This window comes from Pelecanus crispus, chromosome 8, assembly GCF_030463565.1.
Source record: "Pelecanus crispus isolate bPelCri1 chromosome 8, bPelCri1.pri, whole genome shotgun sequence".
NCBI lineage: Eukaryota > Metazoa > Chordata > Aves > Pelecaniformes > Pelecanidae > Pelecanus > Pelecanus crispus.
In genome coordinates, this window is record NC_134650.1 from 14,264,272 (window position 1) to 14,291,981 (window position 27,710).

Consider the following 27,710-nt stretch of genomic DNA (forward strand, 5'->3'; position numbering starts at 1 on the left):
TTTTTTTTTTTTAAAAAAGAGTGTTCTCAAGAATTACGTAATGTACCATACGAAGATGGAAAAAACGTAATGATTTCTCAATTTGGAAGTGAGGAGGATAATGCACTCTGGCAAACCTTCCCCTTGAAATGCTGAATGTGGATTTATAGTTCATATGTGAGAATAATTTAGGGGCCTGAACATTTGTTCTTTTCTGGCAGTTGCCCAGAAATGAAAATGTCCACAGACTGCATGCCATGGTCATCTATATAGTATTGATTACAGCCCCTTGAAACATCTTCTGCTATGGAGACTGCAGTTTCTGAGGGACCAGTCTCCAGGTCACATCACTAAGGTCCTTTTTGCTCTGAGACTAGGAACATGTCTGCATGTAGTTCTTTCCCTGTGATTTGATCTCGCAGTCTCTTTCTGGCCCTGAGACATTTTTCCCCATCTGCTCATACAGATGGCACATTCAAGTGAATTTAAAAGACAGTTTTTCAAATTTTTTGTTGTCTCTCTCCTCAAATTACATGGTTCTAGACTAGCAGAAGCAGGGAATGTTCTAGGGATGCCTATTTGGGGGGGGAGCACACAAAAAAAGTATTGCTTTCTTACACAAGTGATTTAGAGGAGAGAAAAAAACCTATTCACTGAATGGCTAATGCAAATGCCTGCATTATAGCCTAAAGATCAGTGATGAGCATGGCTTAAAAGTACTTTTCTGTAGAGGTTTACACACCTCCCTGGAGTCTGGAAGCACAAAAGCCCCAGAATTTCTTGTAACTTATCCTAACTTCTCTCCTCCTAAGCAGGAATGAATATTATTCCAAGAAAAAGCTTCCTCAACTGCTTTGCACATTGAGGGCCAAAAGAAATTTAAATTTTCAGAGAATTAAGGAAATAGAAAATAGACCCAGGAGATACAGGAAAAAATAGTTAAAAAAAATAATACTTGGGTTGTAGGAGTTTAGGCAATTCATATTTCTCAGAAACCATTTTACCATTTTCTAAAGTTCAATAACAAACTATGATAAAACAGTGGGTAAACAGATCAGGTATTCTTTTCACAGAAAGTGGGTTCAGAAATAAAGGAAAACTTTTGGAAAAAAAAATCACAAGAACTAGATATTTAACTGGAATGAAAAATAAGCTCAAGTACTTGCACCTTCAGACAAAACATTTGCTAGGAAAAAAAATATAAATGTTCCTTTCATTTAAGAAATAGCATTCAACAATGTCTTACAGTAATGTTCATAAAAGTGTAAAAGAAAAACTTCACCTGTACAATCGCAACAGCAGCTAGAAAGTTACTATTTGTGACCCACAGAAATAGGGAAATTAAAAGAGGTATTATTAGTTCTAAATACAGTGTTGTAACATTTATTTTTCTTACACATGCAAGGCCTTAAAATTTCACTCAAAGGTCTCTGACCCTGCCCCTACTTATGACCTCCATCTCAGATTTTACCAATTTTAGACACAAAATATGTGCAAGTAGAACTTTATACATATATACATGCATTATATTTATATATCAAATATATACATCATGTATGTAAGCATATGTGTGCATACACACATTTAACATCCATCTCATTAGCTGAGTCTTGATCAGAGCATTCTGAGATTTTACGCATGTCCTTCCTATATGAAAATTTCCATTGTCAGGATCACCAACTACCAGCTAAAGTAATATGATAAAAGACATTACAGAAGGGAAATAAGATAGACTGCTGTAATTCCAAATTATACTAATACTTAAATTTCAATTCAAGATTAAATGTTTGATGACCTCTATTTGTTTTTGGAATATAAAATACCCTTGGAGCAACTTAAACTATTACATGGTTCTATAGCTCATGGAGTTTTTCTTGCTAATATAGAGTAAATGCCACAGTTTGTCTGTTAGGCAATGAAACTCAGAATTTTTTTCACTTCATTGCAATGTAGTAATCTTGGATAATAGGGCTTTTAATGGAAGAGATTCCTGTGACTTAAAGCTTTTTCCTTATTAAGCTTAATTGAATTAATTATTCACATACTAATGATTTAACAGCCACTTCATATAAAATAAAATCAAAAGACTCTCTTGAGTACTTATCCCATACTTAAGATCTAATAAAGGAACTGAAGTAGAAAGATATCTTTGTTTTCTTTCAGATAGGGAGGTATTTAAAATCCAGCTACCCACCCTCCTGCTGCGGATGGAGGTGTTCTGAAATGATACCATTCCAAATCCTACAGCAAAATGCATCTTTAATCTACGAGTACTTAATTGAAAAAGATATTTATGACAGTCAGTGATCTCCTCTTTATTCCAGAAATTGCATCTTTCCTAAAATTGGCTCATTTTGTGAATGGGCTGCTATGTAGGAAAAATGGAACAATGTGATTCTAAGGAGAATGGAACAGATTTGTATCTATAAAACAGCTATCCCAAAGCGCATATGAAAGCTGGCATTTTATAATTCTTTGTAATAATGCTTGGCACTTACGTAGTGTTTTATGGGATCAAAGCACTTTACAAACCAATTAATTAATCTTCACAACACCCCTGCGAGAAGGTAGGTTTTAGTATTCCAATTTATTAAATGGAATAACTGAGGCAGAGGAGCCGTGTGATTTGTTTCATGTCAAAGACAGTCCAGGTCTTCAGTTTATGTAACAGTAGAAATAACAGTAGTAGTATTTGTGTGGTGAATTCCTTGGGACCTTCAATGGAACTATTTGCATGAGTAAGGAAAACAGAATCTGGCCCATGCCTTGGGCCAACACGCTAATTAGTTATATCAGCAACTGATACAATTAAGCAACATGCTGGGATTCAAGTTCCTTTCCTTATTCTGGATGTATATTCACTGTGCAAGACAAGAACTGGTATCTGACTTGTCATGCCCTCGAATTTCCAAATAATGAGATTGGCATGGTAATGCTTCCTTGCTAATGCAGATGATGCTTTGAACTCAAAATTCTACATAATTGTGCAGCATTCTTTGTAGGTAATTGAAAGTTTTTCAAGTCTTCGTAACAGCTACATGACTTCAATGTGAGACAATGTTTTACTACATTTGCATTTATTTCTGGCTGTTTTCAAAAAGTTCCTGCTTTGAACACCTGCATGCAAGATTTAAGGGTTCTTATAAATGTGTATGTACATTCTAATAGTCTTGACAATTTGGACACAGAAATCCAATTCACCTCATTTCCCGTGCAAAACTAAACAACTGCATGTCAGACTGTAAATTGACCTTGGCAAGTGCTGGCAACTGAAATTTCAGTAACTGCACCTATAAGCATGACCACTAGCACAAAAAAAATTACCTAGTTAACATAATGGAAACACTTGTTCATAGTACTGAGATTCTCATGTTCAAACAAGTCTTATGCAAATAAATTACTTTTCACTTACTTTGCAATGCTTGTATATGCCCTTATTGTCATATCAAGAAACTTAGTGTTATAAAAAGAATGACAAGCAGTAATATCCAAAATTAAGAAAACTTATATGTTTAACTGGGGCAACAGAAGGCTACCATACCATTTAATTTCTTATTTTATTTTAAGACAAACTTCAGAAACTTTTCATTCAATAAAACATTTTCAATCGGAAGTTCTGTGTCATTGCATGACACATTGTCTTTCCACTGGGCCAAAATCACTAGGACAGAGACAGTAAAATGGCCTAATGTCTAAGATGGTTAACATATTTTTCAAATTGGCATTTAACATGTAAATTTTTGGCCCTCAAATTAACATTACTCTTTTACTGGTGATGTGATGTCCCTGGCATGACACTGTCAACACTCTCATGAAGATATGCATGATGTTTATAATTTTTTTTTTTCTTTTACAAATGGCAACACTGCTTTGAGATGCTATTGAAAGAGGAAGCTGGTGCTCAAGCTGATATATTAGAGAGACAGAACAGCATCTCACTGTAGGGCTTATGTTGCTTTTCCTTTTCTCCCCTGAGGCTAGACAAGACCCCAGTTTGAGTGGAGGGTTGACAGCCAAGAGAGGCATCAATGTGATGGAACCAGTAACACCTGCCCCCTGGACAGTTACCACAGCATCCAAAATAACATCCTCCCCCCTGTAAAGCAGCCCAGGTCCTTTTTATCCTTTATGAAATCCCAAAATTGAGAAAGATGAAAATGCTCTATTTTTGAGAAAATTGCTTAGTACAAAAGGGCATTAAAAAGTCTTTAAACAACTTCTGCCCACCATCTGGAAATACAGTTTTGTAGCAAAATGGTAGGACAATCTCTCTGTCTCTTTCTTGCAGAGGAAGTTTGGGAATTACAAGGATATTCAAAATCTTATGTGCAGTCTAATTTTAATTCCAGGTAGCACAAATGATTATATGGTCGTGAAACAGAAAAATGGAAGTTAAAATCCTAAGCATAATTTGGAATGAAATAAATTTAAAAAAAGCCCTATTGGGGGGTGGAGGGAGAAAAAAGAAAAGTAGCAAAAAGTAGCAAAATAAAGATCATATGATTTACTGAAGGATGTTGGTTGTGAACAATTCACCTCACGAACAGTATGCTCTGAGAACTAAAGGCACTTAAAAAAGCAATTGCTTTTTAAACTGTCCATCAGATTTTGTAGATAATAAGCTGCATATGAGAATTTAAATTGTTGAACAAGTCTATTAATACAACAAAAATGCCCAAGGCTATTTTAATACAGCCAAGTGTGGGAGAATCTATTTTACTTGCAACAGTGCAAATTTCCAAGCAGTTGAAACTGAGCAAGCAGACAGCAGAAAGCACAGCTGAGACAACACAAAATCCAAGCATCCAGGACTATCTTGAATTCACGTGACTCAATGGTGGTAGCAAGAAATAAAGAGAACAAAGCAAGACCGTCATACACAGAATTCTCTCATTTACGGGAGATTACAAGGTTATATCTGTCAAATAGTTAGGAATTATTGTGAGTTGGGTTGGAAACTTATAGCTACCAATGCATTAAATAAATCTTGGCAAGTAAAACTGTTGGGCTTTCAAATAGGAAAAGTCTTTCATTTCTGACAAAACTACTCTGTTCTACTTCCTTTTGCTTTTCTTTTGGCTAAAAAAGGATGGAATTGTTATCACCTCACAGGATGTGGCCCCTATCAGAAGTTCCGTGTATATTCTATTTTTCAGCGAAAAACACCCACAAGCTTCAGTTACAAAAAGCATAAAACTGGCAGAACCACATGAATCTTTGTCTTCAGCCACTTCTTCAACTATATTTAATCCTAATATTCTAAACTTAATTTCCTCCTTATTCTGACACACAACACCCCAATGTTCTCTTCCAGAGAAGAGGTGAGTTCTAGAAAGACACCCTAAGGAAGTTACACAAAAAGTAGCAATTCCAAATAGGCAAAAAGAAGAGTCTTGCTTGTCACCCTTCTCAAATCTTGCACTCCAACCCTGGGAAAAACCTCAGAAAACTTCCAGTGCTTCCACAGGCTGCAAAAATCAGAGAAGTGATTCTTCCTCAGAATTACACAGAATAAACCAGAAGACAGCGGAATTTTCTGTCTGCGTTTTAGAACAGATTTGGTGTCAAAAGTCACAGGGAATTTTTATATATATTTATATATAGAAAAATAAATTTAGGAAACAACAAATCTTATCTACCATAGCAAATAGTTCTGCTATGTGTATTATATAAACTAGATATTTTAACATCCAGAAATTTAGTTAAAACCATATCTTTTCCTGAGTTCTAGCTGCATATCTTATTCAAGCTTCGCTCAACCTACTGTAAACTGATTGTTATCCTAGACTGAATCTTGGTCCTCTCAGTTTACTTTTCTATATACGTTGTCAAATCACTAATATCCTATTGCAAGTCATCTTAACTACCAACAGAGAGTAATTTTCCCTGTAATGACTCTTTGTTTAAGACTGTATGTTGCAATTTTCTACCATTTTAGTGATTTAAGTATATCATTTATTGAATGTCCTGGTCTTGGCAGCAACGAAGAATTTTCTTGCCAGATGGAATATGAAAATAAGATGAAATAAAACATTTTTTAAATAGAAAAAAGAAAGATCAGTCATATTTGTAAATACCATACTGCAACTGGAATGTGAAAAAAAGCATTTTCCCAAAACATAAATAGCTGGCAGATGTCCCTCAGAAATAAAAATCCTTCTAAACCCAAACATAACCAGTATGCCATGTTCTCTGTAAAAAATTGGTCACAATTCAGTTATGCCCTTAACTAATGCCCTGTAGCAGTGAAGAGGGCAGGCTATGAGGGCATTATAACTACCATACAGATGTCTACATTCATTATTAGCCATTTTTCTCTCTCTCTCTCCCCCCCTTTCAGTGACAGCATAAACCAGGTGCTTCCAAAACTGCCTCTTAGTCCTCCCTGAAATTTACCTTCACAATGTTAAATCTAATCAGATCCGACATGCATACAGCGTATGGGTTCTGTTAGGAAAAAACAAAAAGAACAATGTTAAGGGATCACTGCTTGCTATATCCAAACCAGAAATTAAACTATAGGGGCATAAAAATGGGATGGTTACATTTATACATTACCATTTTGGTAATAAGATCACTTGCAGTTCAATGAATTTGGTTACAGCGATCAAGGTAAATGAAACCGAATTCACAGAAACGTATATAAGTGTGTGCACATGTGTATACATTTATACACACACGTTTATATGTACATGTATGGGGAGGCAAAAGTAAAAGTTTAAGACTCCTATTTAAAGGAATCTCAACTTAGTAGAATGCATCTCAAAGTAAGAATATGTCACTGCGAGTATAAGAAAGTAAATTAATGCAGCAATAATAGTAGTGATTTTCAGAACAGTAATGGTGTACGGGTTTTTTTAAAATGATACGTGGAAATTAATACTAAGCAGGCATTAAATATATCACTACTGTGGACACTTTAAATCACATTAACTTTTAATTACTTCTAGATGAGATAGATAGTTAAACCTATTTAAAGCTATAAAACTGAAACCTCAACATTAGAATCATATCATTGATTGCCACATGGTCCAGTGAAAGCAGAAGCAGAATACGGCCAATCACATAATTCTGTTGTGTTACCAGCGTGTATATTCGCCCCACCCACCCCAGTATCTGAAAGATATTTTAGCCAGAAAGCCTTTCTGACACCTACTCAGCTGAGTCTAAGAAGAAGGAAGAAGGTTCTTCTACATTTCATCACAAAAATTTGTCCATGGATCATTATTAACTGGGACATATAAGAAGGGGGTTTTGAGGGTAATTAGCCAACTATGACAGACCTACACTGATATTCAGGTTTGTCTCTTGCCTTTAGCAATCCCCTCTGCAGCCCTGCTTGGAAACAGGCTGCATCCTGAGAAGGACAGGCAGATAGAAATCTTACAAATTGGAAAAGAAAAGATAAAGCTAGAAATAGACACACTTCTCAAAATCATCATAATACGGCCTTTGCAACACATTCTTACCCAAACAGTGTAACATTTTGATACGTATATTACAAACATACGTGTACACAGATGCAGTCAAGACTTCTCTAAAACAAACTTACTTATCCAAATAACAGAGACCAAAGAAAAATTCTTCATCCAAACCCATTACCTACTGTTCCTTTAAATGTTTACTTTTTCTTTTTAACCTGAACATGTCAGAAAAGTTAAGAGAAAACCCCTTAAACTATAATTTTCTTTTTTTCCCTTGGAGAACAAATACGGTTATGTTTCCTCCAACACTCAGGACAGTGTGTGAATTTATAAGGGGGGAGAGCTATATGGTGACCTATCTACTGTATCCACTCTGAAGTGCATCTTCCTAAATGCAGCAAATAACCTCAAGGACCATCCCCCACAGGTTTTATTATAGCAGAAAGTACTATGGTGAAAGGAAAAATTGTTCTTATTAGACTGGCATTGCTAGGTCCCCATTTCCATGCAAGTAAGAATAATAATTGTTTTATTTCTAATAATAGCTGATAACTTTAATCTGACAGTCTTCCTAGGACTCGAGGCTATTTAGTCACTCTTGCACTAGAAAACAAAATGGACTTTATGAATATCCTATGGTCAAAAACTGGACCTTTTCTTGCCATGTCCCTATCTATTAGGTTTCTGTTCATGCTGCATAGTCTCTATAGCAGAACACAACTGCCTCTCCAAGAAACAAGGTGTCCTTTCCCTCTTTGCTGTTCAAGTACATAGCTGCAGTAGGACCCATGACAATTGCAGCCCCTAATCCTTTGTGATGGGTAGGGGGAGTACAGGGTGACAGTCATCTTGCTACTGCCCTCTGTACAATTTGTTTCAGCACAACAAGAGAATGAAGGCAGAATTCACATCCTTCACGCATCTTGTACCAGCTCACAGGGCAATGAGAACACTTGAAACATACCAAGCAGAGTCTTAAAAGGGATGTAAGAATTGATAATCACAAATATGAGATTGCTAGGTATACTGGGATACTAGAAAATTATTTCCTGATCTGAAATTCTTGACCTAAAACCATTTTGGATACAATATTGTGATTGCAAGTATTGAAAAAAACAACTCTGGGAAATAAAGGACCAAAAGCATTAATCATGTTTCATCTAATTACATTAAACAGCTTTAAGCAAAAAAATATACAAGACTTCTCTTTATCACATCATAAAATATATTAAAACTGATTTGCTATATATGCTCAATGAAAAGGAGGAATGGTTTCACCCAAGACAATGAAGTAGTACCAACACCAATTCAGCTAAAGACAGACAACTTAAGTTCATTCTTGTAGTGGTCCCGAATATGTTATGCAAAGCATTTTGAGACAAAGTTATCTTATGTAAGTATATTAAAAGAAGTGCATAGTCTTAAAAATTGTGAAAATCAGAATTGTTAAACCTAAGCTTTTAGTTGCCTCCCCCCCCCGCCTTTTTTTTTTTAAGCCATCAATACCTTGTTTCTTTTGGGAAACAAACAAAAAAACCAAAACCTTAGGAAAAATATGAATGGTTTTAAAGTGTCTAAAGAAACTCTTTCTTTTACTTGACTCTTCTATAGAACAATTTTTTGAGAGCTCTACTTACCATTTACCAACATTTTCAAAAATAGAAATTATTAGGGATTGTTAAGCAGTCAGAATGAAAATGACTTGTCACAAGTAGCACTAAAAGGCAGAATTATTGAAAACATTAAACTTGATACTTATTTCATAATTTATTCTGAAAAATAATAATAAACGTGATTATTTCAGAGTCTGAAACTGAAAACTATACCAAAACCTCTGTTATGCTCTTATTGCTCTCACTCCATTAATGCAAATGTGTGTTAAGTAGTTGTTTTATATTTCACTTTACTGTAAATAAAAAGTTTCACCATTTTAAGGAACCAAGTATCTGTTGTTTCACTGAACTATAACAAAAACTCACTTGCTCCCACCCATAGTGCCAAAGCCTGAGCTGCTCTCACACAGAAAACACAATTGGACACAATAAAAATTGGTAAATATCACCAGCACAAGAGAGCAGGATCTGTAAATCAAAATTAATTCCATTTAGTTATATATGGCAAAATATTTCTCTACAGTTCATAAGAGAATATCTGGTCTGTGTTACAGATCTAACAATGAAATACATGGTTTCAGTTCCTACCAAAAAAAAAAAAAAAAAAAAAAAAAGATAGTATTTTTGCATGTCTTAACAAAATTCTCTACCTGGTCTCATATTTCATAAAAATTGCCATGCTGCTGCTCTTAAATTCACTACTTACTTTCCTACTGTGGTCATACTTCAAGAAGGCGTACTTCTGCTACGTACCAGATGTAGTTAATTGATTTTATTTCTTTTAGTAGCTATCACAGCCTTTTATTTTTCTTCCTTTACTTTTTAAGAATTAAAATAATGTGTCAGCCATAAAAGGCTGTGCTATTTCTTAAGCATAGAGGGAAGCTAAGGAGACAGGAAGAGCTCAGATCTTTTCCACCAAGTGGAAGATGTTCTAGCGTCTACAACGAGGGATGAAATCAGCATCTTGCACATTAGGAGAGTGCCTCAAGACCATGAAGTACCTGCTAAGTGAACATTTTCCCACTGTCACCCCCCTTTTCTGGAGGTGAATCACCATCTGACACAGACTGCAAGAGTCCAGGGATCACCCCGACAGGAGGCATTTGAAGCCTGACTCCAGCATAGTGGTGACAGCACTGATCTAGTCTCGGTCTCAAGAAGAAAGGCTTCCACCCAAGAGCTAGAAGCTGCCCGTCCTGAGAAAGGCACTTCCTGGCATAAGTGACTGGCTAAATTTTATCACCCTGGAAATTTTCAGGTTTGGTTGTGAAAATTGAAGTCAAATGCCAGAAGCGTTAAGCCTGAAGTCCTAGGACAGCTTAGGACTTAGTTTTAGACATTTGAGTTCCAATTTAGCTAGTTTCTAAACAAAAGCCTCTAAAGAGAAACATATTAATACACACCGAGATTAGTTATATTTGCTCAGCTGCCTCATTAATCTAAGTAGTTCATGGTAAGGATTTCCAGAAACACCTGCATGTTAAAGTGCAATAACAAAACTAAAGGCATCCAGATCAGTGACTTCTAACAGATGATATTAATTAGACAGAAACTTCGTGGTCCATGTTTGTTCAAGTGACAGAACTAAATATATGTGACTGTGCTGCTTTCTTTTACAGCTGGGTGGAAAATCACCAAGTTAAAAGTGCATGCTTCTTGACATGATAGTTATAGGCAGACAATAGAAAAATCTCACTAAAAATGAAAGAAATACACTAAGAAAAGCTTTAAGAATTAGCTTCCCCAAAGTTATTATTGTATATTATTCTCTATGTGAAAATATGAAGCATTCTAGATTTAAGTTCTGCAGCATTTTCCTTTTTTTTTTTTAACCCAGTCAATGCTATTTTGTTACCTACTCACACCATATTAAGTCAGTCATCTTTTGCAGGAATATATTTAAAGCACTTTCTCACTAATTAGTTTTTCTATAAACGCTGCTAGACAGACATTTTCCCCCAGTTTTCAGAACTTCTCAAGAGTGAAGTTCTTCTGTTGATTTCTCCAGTCACCACTCTCCATACAGTCATACACAATAACACCACCAGGCTGAAAAACATTTCAAGTCATACCTCATCTTAGTGAAAATCATCTTAGTGAAAATCAGAAAACTGATTTTTCTGGGTAGCATACAAACCAATCTAATGTTCAATCAAAAATGTTTATAAAATACATCATTTAGTTTAACTATCAATTCAGCTGTCACATACATTTTTCCTTTTTTCCTCTAATCCTCATTTTGTATTTCTTATTTCAGTTCCTTTAAGGAAGCAGTCCTAAAACTGGCTTTTAACCCAGAATGAGTATTTAAAATAATATTTACAGTCTTATCCGTTCTTAATACAAGTGTCTGAACTGTACTAAAAATGGCAGTTTATCCCCAAAATTTATATTAAGAAAAAAAATTCTTTATCCATTCTTAGAATACTTAAGTTAAAATTGTTTCTGGAGTATTATCAGTTATGTAGAATACAGCAATAAAAATAATAGCATTAAAAAAGGTAAAGAATGGGCTTTAATTTAAAGCCATGATTAAAAGACTAAAAATAAAAGACAGAAGAGTTAGAAATGGTTCATACTGACCTAAGTCCATAAAGGACTGTCCCATCTGGATGCAAACGGATCATTCTGTTCTTCACAGTGACACCATGTACAAATGACTTCTTGTCATTCAGAAAATAGGTATCAGGAACCCACAGCTGATCAGCTACTCTGTTGTCCAAAGTAAGGTTTAGAGGTATTACATTATACGACAGCCTCTTATCCCTCCATGCTTGCTGAAAGTACATTGTCAAGGTATAGTCCTGTGATTATAAAAACAAACAAAAAAAAAGTTTGCATTGAAACAGACAGCACACATATGCAAAAAAAAAAAAAATTACACATTTATTCATTGCAACTGTTCTTAAAGGCAAACATTTCTGTTCAGAATTTCCATAAGTACATTTATTTATTTATACAGTACTGAACATCTTGTGTATACTTAATAGCAGAAATGAGAATACAGAAAAGATGGGGTATTTACATTTCATGAATGATTTGGGAGTTCTCATTTCAATATTTAAAAACAAAATGGAAAAGAAAATTTGTAGACACTTAACAGTCTGCAATTTCTGTAGCACTTTACAAGCCTGGGAGTTCTAGGAAACAGGAACATTCCCAGATCTGAATTTCATCTCATGTTCTCCACTGCATTCAATAGAGCTCTGGATCACGCCTTGTATCTCTGAAGTTGCAGCTACCACCCAAACACTTCTCTAAATTAAAATCTCTTCAAAGTCTGTTAACTTTCCCCTGGGCTCTGAAATCAATGGGAAGTCTCTGAGGCTTCTAGGCTACAAAGTCTTAGCCGTCTATTTAATTTTACAGATGAAGTAACTCCACTTACTTCAACGGAACGATTCAGAGAGCACAATTAAGCATCTGGGCAAGTATTTACAGTATTATGAGACTTGCTTTGTCTTGATGCAGGACACTAATGTACAGTACTTTGGAGATGTTTTGATCTTTTTGTGTTTTGGAGAACAATGTGATGACAAAAATTATATTTTTGTAAGACCTGTTATACAGGGGCAGAATATTCATTATACATTAGCCTATACTAAACCAACGCCATAAATAATACACAAAGGAGCTGTATATCTGATCACAGATCACTGGGTCAAGGGCTGTAAAACAATACTGAACCAAAAGAAGGAATATTCTAAAACCAATACTTTGTTTTGCTTATTCTACAGAAGTCATAATCAGGCTTCATAATATTTTGATTTAGAATTTGTATTTAACATGGACTTCATTAAATAGTGAGAACTGTTAGCTTACAAAAGACTGCTTTCAACAGAAAGTCAACAAAAGCTGCTGTGATTATCAGCAACCCCAGGATGCGGCCATGTCAGAGTATGAAATTCTGTATTTATGCATCAGTCTGAGGCACCTGAAAACAAGAAATCCCACCTAACTTAGAACAAATAATTAGCCATGTTGACTACATCTCACAAAGTAATTTCTAGCACTGCATAACAGAGAAAAGCATGCAAGATATGAACATTTTTATTGCATAAATTGCAATATTAGTTCTCATTAGCTACTTTATATTTTAAAGGAGACCACTATATGAAACTATGTTTTTATTACAGTTGGCAAAGAAACATTGATCTTCCTGCTGAAATACTTTAAAAGCACCTGCCACCACTGTATTTTACAGGCATTTTCATTAAAAAAAAATATAATTGACACATAAACATTACACAGAACTTCTCACAGAATACAAAAGTAAAATTTTCTTATTTTGCAGTTTCACAGACTAAAATTTAAAAAAAAAAATGACCCTGTAAGAAATCACTGAAATTTACTACTTAACAAAAAAAAACCAAACAAACCCCAAAAAACAAACAAAAAAAAAAAAACCCCACCAGTAAGTTTTAAATTTCTAGAAGCTATCTTTTTACAGGACAGCCTAGGACTTGATGAACACCAATTCTCACAAAATGTTCATGGAAAAGTTACCTTCCTTGGTGAGTGGGAGAACAGACACACTAAATTTCTTCCCCTGCTATGCAGAGAGGTGGGATTCATCCTACTTAACTCCAAGCCCTGGAGACGCATCTCTCTCCACTGACTTTAGAGCATCTAGGGCAATCAGTCCTATCCTACGCACATCAGTGAAGAGCCTCCAGTTAAGTGAAGTGAATTCAATCCAGTGTCAATGGCAAATTGAAAAGAAAAATCAAAATCAGATATAGTTTTTATTACCAATGAGTATCCAGAAAACCCTTTTTCCTTTCTTTATTAATTAAACTTGTCATGCGTGAATTAGGTTGGCGTAATTATTCACTTTAAGATGTACACAGTCCACCCTTAAAAACATGCATTAAGGGAGGGCCTGTAACAACTATGGCTATTCCAACAGAGTTCTCCAGGCAATGATGTAGCACCTAGAAACTAACTGACCCTGCCTCTTCTGCAGAAGAGTGGGCGCTCAGATGAATCAGAATAAACTGGTTTTCTACTGAGAGGTGTATTTCCATGGTGGAAACTCTTTTTATGCATCTTTCCCTAGAAGGGCCCACATACATGAACTTCAAAATGCCTCTTCGGTTTTCACTGAAGCAGAGAGAAATACATGTTCCTGTTGGGAATAGTTAGATCATTTCTTCCTTGCCGACACAAAACCGGAATGGTAATGCTGTCCCTTCAGTCTTCTTCCTGCTTGCGATGGTTGAAGGTGAATCACCTTCACCTGCTGTGCCTTCAGCCCTGCACCGCAGTTGCTAATGGAAGCACGTACACCCAGTCCATACACAGAACACTGCTCAGCTTTGGTAGGGTGTCACAAACATTCACAAAACTGCACGGTTGCAAGTAGATAAACACCAAATAAGTTCTTCCAATTATTTTACTACCAAATAGATTTACCTGGTAACTATTCTAATCTGATCAGTTTTAATGGTCTGAAATCTCTTCCCCTCCCCATCCCCTCAGGATCAGGATGAGAGTCTGCTTTCAAGAATGTTCCACCTACATCTGAAGAATTTTACTGTTATGCTTCATCACCGTTCCGCAGTATTTGATTCATAACCAGATACCAAAAAATGTTCAGTAATATATTGCCCGTGAGGAAACTTATTAGTCTTCATTATACTAACATATCACAACATAAAGTAGATGAGCTGTAGCAATTGCTCCCCTATTATCCCTGCAATGTTGCATTTTATTCCTATTCTAAGGAATAATCTAGATGTATTAATACACAACATTATATATATAGAATGTGCTTCCCTCTTTATGCCTCAGTAAAAGAGGAAAAGGAGAGGAGGAAGAAAACTAAACGTGCATGAAAATGAATTACATAAAACTAAATTTGGAGCACTGGTATAGCTGAAAAAAGCCAAGTCACCAGGATGGAGTTCAGAATCAAACACACTGTGTTCCAGAAACAGAGCTGGTGTTCCAACTAAAAATTATTTGTCATCTGTTGGCCCTAGTTTTCAGATAAGACTGGAGTTTCTGATGGTCAAAGTGGGACGCCTTAAATATTTTTTTATAAAACCCTCACAACCTTTCAAATTTAGGTGGATGGGGGTTTTTTAATTATATTAAAAATAAATGTGTTCCGAGCTACATATTTCAAAGTATAAGTCATTAGTTAGAAAAAAAGGAAAACCTATCATATAAGCTGCAATTCACTCCTTAGAAAGGAAGGAGGCATCTGTTTTCAAGATCCCAATTGAAACATTAATTCAAAAAGAAAATGTGCGGGTACAAAATGTCCCTGTAGTATCCCAAGACGCTTCATACTTTGAGATTAAGAACATGCTTGTCTAGCAGAAATACTACAAGAAAAAAAGCCTGTTAAACTCACATTAAATATGGGAATTCCCCTCTATTCTAGGGATAAACATCAAAACAAACATGCAAATATCTTGTCTCTTTAGGAAGACAGGCACACAATAGAAGTAGAGGAATAGAAGCAGCTAGTAAAGGATGATTTTAATTTTTTAAGGCCTTAGCACCCTATTAAATTCACAGGATGGGATTGTTAGAAGCTCAGTGTAAGTATGAAGATGAAACAGGAATGAATTAATTTGAAAAGCCTAGCACAAGGCAGTAACTACTGTTAGTTAAAAGAAATATGAAACCAAACCTTATGATGACTATGTCTGTGTATACCATTACAGGTACAGACTATTTACAATATAGGTATAGAGAGACACATTGTACAAATATCAATAAAAAGGTTCATCAGTTACCCTGAGCATGTGAAGCTTGAAATGCTGTACAAAATCTTATTAGTACAAAGTTACAAGCAAAACCCAGAATATAAATAGGCAAATACTGTATTTCCTGTAAATACGCAAATATTATCATTTGTATAGCTTTCATTATTATTCCATTGTTCACATACATATTAAATTTAAATTTAATGAAGTTTTTTTATTCTGTCCAGATGCAGAAGTTTAGGCAACAGGAAATGGATGGTTGCTCCTATTCTATCCTGATCAAGGAAAAGACCTCTCCTCTTTTCCTCACCAGTTAAAGTCCAGCTTCCCAGTTTTCTTCTTCTTTATTTCACACAATGAACAGAAGAGCAGCAAATATGAGACAAATTTAATCTTAATGCAAATTTTCTCATATGAATAAAAAAGTAACAAACAGCGTTATTAGTATTAGCATATCTATGAGTAAATTTTTTCCTGAACATTGTCTTTGTGCAGTGGTTGTCTGCAAACACTTTTAGCTGCTGGAAACATATATATGCTGGGAGATTTAAACTTAAACTTAGATAACTAGAATTGTTACAGCCAGCCAAATTGTCAGTTAATGACCATCAGCTTCAAAGATCCAAGGGAAGATACTGCACATGAAAGCATGAAATCTGAAAACTGGCACTCTTATTTATTTATATTCTCTCATTTCATTAATATACTCAAATAAAAGTTTTCTTCAGCCAAAAAAGAAATGCCAGTTTGGGCCTATTATTAGTTTAAAAAGATTAGAACCCAGGCCTTAGCTAAACCCGCCCACGGGCCAGTAACTGTGAAATGTATATTGCTGGTACTCTTTTTATATTGGAAAAAGGATCAAGGCAAAAAAAAAAAAAAAAAAAAAAAAAAATCATGAACAGTCACAATGACAGTTGGGGGTCTAATGTAAAAGACTATGCCAGATGTAAATTTTTTCAAAGCATGAGGATAAGGTCCAATGTGAGAAAAACAGCATTTAGAATATAGCTTTTTTTTCTACATTACACAAAACAGGACTGATTCACAGTGCGGCTTAAAAACATATACCAACACTTGTATTAACATGGATACAATACAGCTACTGAAACACTTTGGAAGTAATAAAATTAGGAAACTTCAGGAGAGAAAAAAAGTGGAAGAAACATTCTGTATATTATAAATACAACATTAGCAGCATAGAGTTGAATAAGCTATTTATCTCTACTCATCAGTAATGGACAGAGAACTCATTTGTGGTTTGGCTTCAGTCCACATTTTCCTGGTTATTCCTAACTTGTAAAAATACTTTACTACATTTCCCAGTACAGCATTTTTAAACCTAAATAATTTCCTTCTGAAAAATGCTTGAAGCTGAAGATTTTGCCTGAATGTTAATTTACCACATACATTTAAAAAGCTGTCTGTTGATGACATATTTAAAGTGCCATTAAGTAAATTATTAAAAGTATACTCTACACTGCAAAACATTTTTTAATATATTAAAAACTATTATACACTTAAGAAGAAAAGAACCAAATGCTAATTCTACTCCCCTCTTCAGACTCAAATGAAGCTATCACTGATGTGTGCAGTTTCTATATTGGGAAGCACACAACATGTTTCACTACTCAAATGGAATGTAAGACAATCCAAAACAAAGCACTTCAAGGTAAAGGAGCTTCAGTGGATTTATTTCAAAAGCAATGTCTTTCCTGAGTGCTGATTGACAATCCTTTCAATCCTCATTTTGTTTAAAACCCACCACAACATGTTCAATTCATAATTACCTATCTCACACTCACATCAAGAAAATTAACATTTAAGTCTGCTAACACTGGAGACACCGCAAAGTGACTTACATAAAAGTAGTATACCTGTTGAAAGAATGGGTGGTACTAAAGCAGTATCAAATTAAATTCTGTCATGTAACCTTTCAAAACAGTATTTTTCACATTCTGTAAATCTTTACTTCGAAAAAAAGGCAACAATATCAAGAACCTTACACAGAGTTCAAGTTGAACTCTCTCGATATATCAAGTCCTACTTCCCAGGCTGGCTTCAAATCCACAAAACACTGCTAGTTAATTGTGTCTCCTAAAACTTACCAGGTAGTTTTTCTTGATGGGAATTGTATGATCTAAAGTCTATGATCTTTCCAAAATGGCAAATGTCCCAACAAGTAAGCTTACCATTTATTCTGCAGCAACTATCCCAGAACTATTCATAGCAATTCTCATTGCTCAGCTGAACAAATAAGCAAAGATGGGCTGTTTATCTCCTACAACAGTTCTCAGAAAAACACCGTATTATCGAATCAAGCAAGAGACTTGTGGCTGAAAGCAAAACAACTGTCAGCAGAGCTTGACTCCTAGGCATAAAACTACTTACTACTGATTATATGAAATCTGTAGTAAGAGACTGCTTACCGTTCCAGCAACGAGATCATGAATTTGTGTCTCTTTAGCACTACTGACAGTAGCCAACATTTATATTGTTTCTACGCAGTGATTTATATATTGCACTGCGATGCAGTGCCATTCTATTTCATGCACTGAAATGAAATAAAGCAGTTACGGCTGATATGTTTCCTGTAACATCAATTAGTTTAGCAAGACACCGTGACACTTGATTTTAATTTCTGACAAGTCAGACAGACTGAACATGATACTGCACTTTTACCGAGCCAGCAATCTGTATGTCATTCCAATCAAAAATCATCTGCTACATGTCTTTTAGCTCTCTCCGATTTGCTGTCTCTTGATAATGAGACGAAGATTGATTAAAGTGAACTTGGACTGAAAACTGTAATCTAACTGCTACTTGCTTAAGAGAGTCATGTATCTCGATATCTTCAGATTTTTCTCTTTTGAAAGGATCTAGTCCTCTTTATACAGCATTGTAAGATTCTCAGATGAACAAGGCAAATACAAAGTATGATGAAGAATCGCAAACTACTCACTTTAAAGAAAAGTTATGGAAACAGTATTTTTCTTCCTCAGACAAAATTATGTGCTATTATTATTTAGTCATGTCTTTGAAGTAGAATAGAATATTTTAAGCCACAAAAAAATACCAAAGAAGTTTGTTTACATTTCTTTACTCATGTATCACAAGCCATTTCCCAGAGAGGGAAGAATAATTCTGAGTTCACAGATTATTTCCTATGCCATTGTACAATCCTACAGATCTTCAGGAAGGTAAATACCTACAACAGAAATCATATTTATAATGTTTTTATTACTAGGCTTCCCTTATTGTAGCCTATTATTAATAGTATTGCAAAAGAGTAAAAAATATTCTTGAAAATACTAAAGAACAACAACAAAAAAAATCATAACTTCTTAAATAGAGTGGAAGTAAACTGGTGATTAAGTAGAACTGGAGATCCAGTTGGAAAGTGTCATGAGAGCAGATGGTGGCCTATGCTATTGTTTTGCAGAATGGACTCAAAAGCAAAAAACCAGAAACAGCTATCAGAAACCTGCGTGTCTTACTGATACTTTTAATGAAAAAAAAAAAAAAAACCCAAAACCAAACAAAAAACCCCAACCCACACACCTTAAAATATTTTTCCAGGATAAGAATATAGCAACTGATAGTGAGATTAAATCTGGCTGAAACATGAGAACTCAGGTTGTTCTTAGACGCAGAACTATACTGGCATAACATTTGGAAGAGTGCTCTTTCTCCTGATGCTTTCTATTTTCCTGAGTTGCTAACATATAAACAAAGCCTTAAGAATAGATTTAGAAACTGAAAGAATTGCCAAGTTAATGCTGCTCTGTATCATTATCATTAACTTCTGAACAACTTACAAAATTAATAATAAAACAAATAGATGTTTATTTAAAGCATATAACACTTATTTTTAAGATAAGTATTTTGCAATATTTTTCAAGAATAATATTGAAATGAATAAGTATTCCCAGAATTTATTTATTTAAATATAGCCTTGCTTCCTTCGATCAAGGAGATGTCACTCCATCAAGGCAAGGAGACTCCAATGACAGAAGTGCCATGAATATGTCTGTTACTATACTAGCTCTGTCTGCCTTTTCGCATCTAGAAGGATGTATAACAATCCCTAAAATTCCCAACTGCAGGCTTTGGTCCAATAGAAACTGAGACTTAATGAGAATAAAACAGTTTGAGATGCACTCAGCATTTTACTACTAGAACAGGTTGTTTATTCACATCCTGCACTGTTTGCCAAAAGATGAGGCCGCTGGAGAGTTTGGCTGCCCGTTACAAAACCTGTTAAACCCTCATGAACAGTACAGTTCTTCCCTTTAACATATAGCCTGTTGACATTTGAAGGAGTCCTGTATCACCTCACCTAACCTTACACACCAGAGCATTCATTTTCTCTGAACTACTAACAACTATCAGCAATTCAAAATATTTCAGCCTCAAGATTTAAAGTCTGAAGTGCTGTAAGCAGAGCATTCTCAGTACTAGGTCTAAACTTCCAAATGTTACTAAACCAGTAACTCCCTAGAGTCCAGACTAAACCACAAGCAGATGCCCAATTTATCTAAGCAGTCACTTGTACTGCTTCAGTCTTGCAAAGAAATGGTAGCATGTTTACGTTTTAGGATGATACAGTGAACCTCTGAACGATGAAGTAATGGGAACACTCTAAATGCTTACAGAACTATTGAAAACAGCAATAATAAGACTCCCATCACTACATCATTGGTGATGACACAATCCTCCTTTCAGAAATACTAAAATGAGCCACAAAGTTATCTCAATGAAAAAGTATAAATTTAATATTAAAAAGTTAAGAGAAATGGCTGACAAAAATTTGATTATCTGAGCTTCAGACAGAATTTGTACGCTTAGTGCTATTGAGAAATGCAGTATTCTAACAAAAATATGTCCCTTCTGTGATCCCATTTAATTGGGCTGCCTGAGGATTCACTTTTTGAAAAAGAAAAATACCGTATGAATATTTTATTGGATCATTTTTATAGGCAAAGTAATTTACTTTGCTATATTTAGTTTCTTTTACTAAGCAGATTATTTTGCTACTGTTGCCTTTCAGGTAAAAAGCTAGCTGTCTCCTCAGTTAGCAACAGAGAAGTTTCTGTAAGATAACTTCTACAAACAGACGCACTAAACAAAGCATATATATGTATATTCTTCACTTTCCTAAATATGTTCAAGTCATTCTTCTATGCTGCTGTTCTGATATTACTCTTACCCTCTGTTTGTCAAATCTACATCATACTCACTCTGTATCACAGAATACTAAATCACTTCAGATGGCTTTCAGATAAATTTTCTGGCCTTCAAGATTTTTTTTTCCTCCTATGAATTCTTTCACAGGTGAGAACACAATTATTTTTTGTTTGCTTGTGATTTGCAAGATCAAGATAAAAAAAAATCTTATTAACCTACATGAAAACGCCCTTTTGATGGTGAAGGGGCCAAAGATAACATCTCAGATACCCTTTCAGTAAGTACAACAGTTCTTAAAAAAAGATGGAGTAAGTATGCATACTAATCAATACTAAGGCAGCATTTTCAGCAGTCTCAGCATTATGCAATTACTAAACATCACCTCCATTTTAAAGACAAAAAAGTAAAAAGAGCTGAGAAGCTCAGACTAAAGTATTCAGTCACGCAGATTTTAGGAGGCATCAGAGTGAAATTACTAATCAGTCTGAGCAACCCTATAATTTTTTCAAAATTTAACTTAAATTGCAGGTAGTCAGTCAAGAAAACCCTTTTATAGTAGCATTGGAAAAGTGGACAAAATCAGAGGGCTTTTCTAATTGTTGCCCTAAACAAAGTGTCTGATAATATAATACAGTTAACTCATTAATTCATGAAATGATTGCTTTCTTCAGTGCTTCTTGACACTAAACACTGTCACATTTTCTGTTCTGACTTGGAATATCCCTTAGCAAGATACAGATTCAGTTATTATTCAGCTTTGTCAAGGCAGTTATGATTATTTTATATTTGTATCACTTCTAAAACTAAATCATCAAGGATATATTTAATAATAAATTCAAATGTTAAGATCAGCTCACAAAGCAATGTTTACACTCATTAATCAACAATCTCTGAGAATACTGGCGTAAGAGAGAGTGAGTGAGAGCAAGAAAGTGAGTTTGAGGGAAAGTTTTATTTAAAAAAAAAAAACCAAACAAACCAAAAAAACCAAACCACCAAAACATTTCCTCTAAGATTTAGAGTTCATCTCAGAATTATAACAACAGGACATATAACATTTCCTTTAATAATGTACTGTGTAACTGAAAGAAAGTTAGACTAATTGATTTAATTAGCTTATAATGGTCTCCAAGAACTGCTGATACTTCACAGAAATTTACAGGAGAAAATCAGCCAGATATGTGCATGACATACCCTGATTTTATTTTTGCTCTATTTTTCTTCTAAATGAACTCAGAGTCCTTCTCCCTCTATCTCTATGAATGCATTTTCTCACACAATACTACTAATCATGCTAGACTTCTGTGCTAGTTTTCTTGGTATTTTTGTGGGTTTTTTTTTTTCTTTTAAATAAAAAAAGAAACAAAGGTTCGGTAGAAACCCCAAATACCTCGCTTGCTTTTATCAAATGCACCCGCTTTGGAAACACAAATGGAAATGGTTCTAGGCAACTGTAATCTGCCAGGTATTTTTAATGCCATTCTCCACTCACATACGAAGTGCCAGCAGCAGTTCACTTCTGTTAAACGCTGTCACAGATCTGCAACACTTTGTCTCTCTGACCTGCTGATTCCAAGAAGATCTTTAAAACGGTTCATTAATCTGTTAGTGACAAACTGATGTCTTGAAAGAAGCAATGTACTCTGGAGAGTACAAATCTCCCACAGATACGTTCCTATAAGCATTTATATATCATGGTCTATCTAATACACCAGAGGCTACACACTGCACTTCAGACTAATGTGTCTCTTCCCTCTTTACATATAAATCTTGTGTGAATAGACCAAACACCTTGATTTAGCTGCCTTCCTCAGCCAATAATCTCTTGAATCCTGTAACCTCATGTACAGATTTCATGGGGTTTGAACAGTGAAGAGTGTGAGGATGAAGGAAAAAAAAAAAAAAAAAAAGAAATAGCAAAATAGCATCACGTCCCGTAGACCTTTTCCTGTGTATTAAATGCTCTCCTCCCCATAACCCAAGCTGTGACGGTCTGCTTCTCTCAAAAATGTCAGGCACTGCAGAGAACTGCCACCACGGAAGTAAAAGGACAATTTTAAATAAGTACATATCATTTTTTTTCCATAGTGATGACAAGCCCTGTTGAAACTGATCAAAAGTCCAATTTGCATAACAGCCCAACATTTCAGCAAAGAGAACACACTTAGTAGAGACACTTCCAAGAGAAGAAGTGATGCATTCAGACGAAAAAGAAATTAATGTTATTATGTTCTAGGGAGAAAAATCTGAAAAAAAAATTCAGGTAGAAAAATATTGCATCTTTAACAGTCATTGCACCTGCATTAATGATACTTTAAATTGTTCATGGTTCAATAAAGCCAAAGCCTATTGGAATATCTCACAGGGAAGAATTGCCATTCCGAGTGCCTCTATTACAAAAGTGTGTTTTCCTTGACAGACACAGAAAACTTTGTAACAAAAAAAAAGCTGCAATGCCCACAACAACAAAATATGCCTAGTTTTCCACAATCTGCATATTTTACCTACAATAAATCAACAGGAGATTAATATTGGAAAGATTTGCAGGGACAAAGCTGTATTAGTATTTTCCTATTTTCATAAGATCACAGGAAAACTCGGGCTGCAAGAGACCTCAGGAGGTCTTTAGTCCAACCTCCTGCTCAAAGCAGGATCAGCTGCAAGGTCAGCCCAGGTTGTTCAAAGCTTTATCCAGCCTGCTCTTGAAGACCTCAAAAAATGGAGATTTTCCTTTCTTTCTATATGGATTGGAACAACATTTTAAATAACAATGAAATTGATATTTGCATTTAGAAAGAAACTCCCTATGCTTCAAAAAGGAAAAATCAGAATGGTCACCCTAATCTAGCAATGACTGCAATTTAATTTGTTTGATTTAAAAATCATTCTTGTCTGATTTTCACAGCCATCACACACTACTGCTTCTATCCTGTTTAGTGTATTATTATTGCAGTCTTTTTGTGTCATTTGCTCAGTAATTCCCTCCACTCTTCAGTTTCACAACTATTTGAGCCACTTAGAAATCAACAGGATTCATTTACTATTGAGTTTTTGAACACATATACTGTTCAGCATTTCCTGTACTCTTCAATTGTCACCAACAACTTTACTTCTCACTAAACTATTCCCTGTTCCTATACAGTAGATATTTTTTGGCAAACTTCTTCCCCCCCCTTAATCTTAATCTTCATGGCTTCCCATCTGTGCCAGAGAAAGTTCTGTGCATTTAAATAATTCATTTCCATTTTCCACAATAGTTAATCGTTACTGCATAAACAATCCTGACTGTATTCTGTCAGACTGAGGCTATCCTGTCATCAAGGCCTATTAATTTAATGCCATTGCACTTGTAACTATCAATTCTCAGAAACATACTCCAAGAATCCAACAAAAACGATCTGGCATCCTTCATTACTGAATGAATTTATTTATTTGTCTGTCTCCTACTAGATTAAATGTCTCATCTCATCAACCTTCAAAATTTATCTCCTCCTTTGTGGTTCACTATTTCTTCCAGAGCTGAAGTCAGGCTTGTATTTCAGTGACCAAATGGAAGTAACTGCTTTGACAGCTGGAAACACCAAGAGCAAGATGGAAGCTTGCCTTTTTTTGAGACATGAAAGGTAAATGATTAACGGAAATTACATAAAAAGTATTCCTTAGTTGGCATTAATACAATTTTTAACAAAATAAGGATACCATACATCTTTTTCATTCATCTTGCTTGTTGCAGAAATGGTAATAAAAATATTACTGGTCCCAGACTTTTATCCTTTCTCATAAATTCACACATAAGTGCAGCAGGAAATTAATCAGGAAAAATAGATTCCCATTTTTAATTAGGCAGCTTCATTATAACCATACTTTGAATCTGTTTGATTTGGCAGACATTCTTCTGAAAACATGGATGGTTTTTAAGCAATTTTCAGATCTTGCACAGAGCGAACTTTCAAATTACACAGCAGTTCCTTCCAGCTACTCTTATTGGAAGGCATTTACACAACTTGTTGGGACTCTTGGTTTTACATTATTCCTTCCATCTAGGCATCCAAACCAGCAGTCTGGTTGCAATCTCTTCTGCCTTCTCTCTGCTTTAGTCACTTGATATTTATTGAAATTTCTGGGAGACGAAATGCCTAGGAAATCATGAACTCTACGAATACTTCAGAAGTAATTGGGAACAGTTTTGCTTTTTCTTCACCCCTGAAGGAACGTTAATCCAGAGTCTGCAAGACCAGTAGTCATTTTGCACAGGTAACAGAAAGCAATGCATTTGCTTCCTTTTTTAGCATGTGGAATTGCATTATCATTCTCACATCTTTATATATATGGATAAGATCAAAAGTGACCAAGTGAATGTGCTCTGTTAGAAAGAGTTGTCAAGGACACATTCCATTTAATCCCTCTCAATTTTTACATTAAGAATTCTTTCAGAAATCTAATAAAGATGTGGACAACAAACCAACCCAGGGATCAGAAACAAACACTAAATTTGCAGCAGCAGCAATCCTCAAACATTCTTCAAAAATTATACAAAACATGCTCTCATTCACCAGATTACTTGGCAAAAGCATTTCAAGCCCAAACTTTACAAAAAAGCTATTATGAACTTTCCCTCCCATACTCAGCAGATGTCAAACATATTTTGCAGTCCTAGTGCTGGAATACTGAAGACAAATGAAAAGTGGTGATTTGAAACTAATTGTTAAAAAGTTCTTCAAGCTTGGGCTGAAGAGTACAAAGAATCTGCCCCCACATAGCAGTTTTTATGAAAGTTACCACAGACTGATCCACAGGATACTGTGCAATTAAAAAGATGTAAAATACCTTCATCCACAAGAGGTGTTTTCCCAAAAATGCACCAAATTTAAAAAAAAAAAATTCAGCAAAATGTTTGTATTTCTACAATAAAAACAACTTCCTCTAACTTGTGTTTGTGTCTGCCTATCCCTTTTCAAAATTGAAAACCAGACAAGAAAAAAAAAAACCAAACATAACTGGTTCTCACTCACTAAAGCTCATATATATGTTCACTGCTCTCCCTGCTAAATAAACTGCCACTGCACTGTACAAATTAGTTCCATAATACATACTGAATTCCATACAGTTATACTGTATCCATACAGTTATACAGTTCCATAACAGATAGTAAGTATTTTTCAATGCATACACATTACTAAGGATATCCATTTTGAACAATTAAAGCACATACATACACACACACACACACAAAATAATCAAAAAGCTCTGTGATCACACCACTGAGACTGTCCTGAAAAAAACCCTATCTCCTGGCAGCTTGTTCAGTCTTGATAAATTTGTAACACTGGATTTCTGAATTCATTTTGTACTTTCACCTTTAATATTTTAGTCTTAACAGGTTCAAAAAGACATTAGCTGAAGTGTTTTGGCTTTTCTCTCAAATTACTAGACTTTAAGCCATTGCAATAAGTGCACGGCTTTAGCAGGTGTCAGACAAGCAAAATCTCAAGTAGCCCATGTATTTCTAGTCACCACCTCATATGTGCTCTACACGGTATTTCTGCTTGAGCACACTACGTGTTAGTCAGCAAGCAGAACACATCAATTTGAAATCTACTAGTTAGTAGCTGGTTAATTCATGCATGAAATGCATTCACACATCAGTTCACTGACTTGATTTATGACACATCTATTCTTTTAAAATAACATCATTGTTTCTCCCTCAAGAGGCACAAAAATTCTTTACAACAAATTCTTATATTGTTATACACTAGTTAAAATTTAGGATTTTGTTTAAAGAAACTCTTCTTTGAGATACATTCTCAACCATGACCAAATGACACAGAAGTTCTCTAAAACTTTCCCTTTAAGAATAATTTTGTCCAATTTGAAAAAGTGAAATCTTAAGTAATGCACTTGTCAAAAAGGGTGTTTCACCAGTGTCAGTGATCTCATTCTCTTCCCCATTTTCCTCCCTCCCATTACAAAGAAAGTAAGCACAAAACCCTCAGTATTACTTATACCGTACAAATGTGTTCCTACAGGGCTTTACTTATCAATGCTCTATTCTTGAATTCTGATCATATTTTTTTTCCAGAAAGTCACAGTGAAAATGAGAAAGGACTCAGATTCATACTTGTAAGGAAACAAAATAGAACTAGCATTTGATACCAGCACCACCGAAAAGGACCCCTGCGTTCCAGTATGGAAAGGGGTTTTTTTTTAATATTATAATTATTATTATTTCCAGCTGGTCCATAACCAGCCACTCTGAAGCTTGATACTTTCTTTGCTATGAAATAATTACAAAAGAAAGGAATGAAAACATGGGGGGGGGGGGGGGGAATTCATTGGTAGTACCCCATATGCACTCACGAATTATTGAGGAGATATTAGCAATACAATTATTTTGAGACAAAAGTGCCATACCTTAGATTATTTAAATTTAAGGTATAAATTTAGCTGAAAGTTGGCCTGGCAAATGAGACTTGTATATGGGGATTCTATCTGCAGTTCTCTCTTGTTTATAGTGCTGTCCTGGGAGAATCACTGTATCTAAAATAATTATAATAAATAACATCTACAGTATATTAGTTAAAGGTTGTAGCTCATAAAAAAAAAAAACGCATTATGCTAGTGAAAAGTACTGGTTTTACCTCCTCTTCATGATATTCCTGTTTTCCAAATGTCTAAAGATCAATTAAAGTATGAATAGAGGATAGACAGATGTGTCTCGCATCAGCACAATGACTAAAAGTCATTAGCATGGACTAAATAATTATTTTTGTTTTGACTTAAAATCT

General features: G+C 35.0%; 1 protein-coding gene across 3 annotated transcripts in view; it reads right to left on the bottom strand.

Moving 5' to 3' along the window:
• The window catches only part of GABRB2 (gamma-aminobutyric acid type A receptor subunit beta2), a 163,680-nt gene that overhangs the window by 90,919 nt on the left and 45,051 nt on the right, over nt 1-27,710 (bottom strand). For all 3 annotated transcript variants that reach the window (XM_075714932.1, XM_075714930.1, XM_075714931.1), the window contains exon 4: nt 11,603-11,823. In XM_075714932.1, the coding sequence (XP_075571047.1) occupies nt 11,603-11,823 (221 nt within the window). The remainder of the gene's footprint in view (nt 1-11,602; nt 11,824-27,710) is intronic.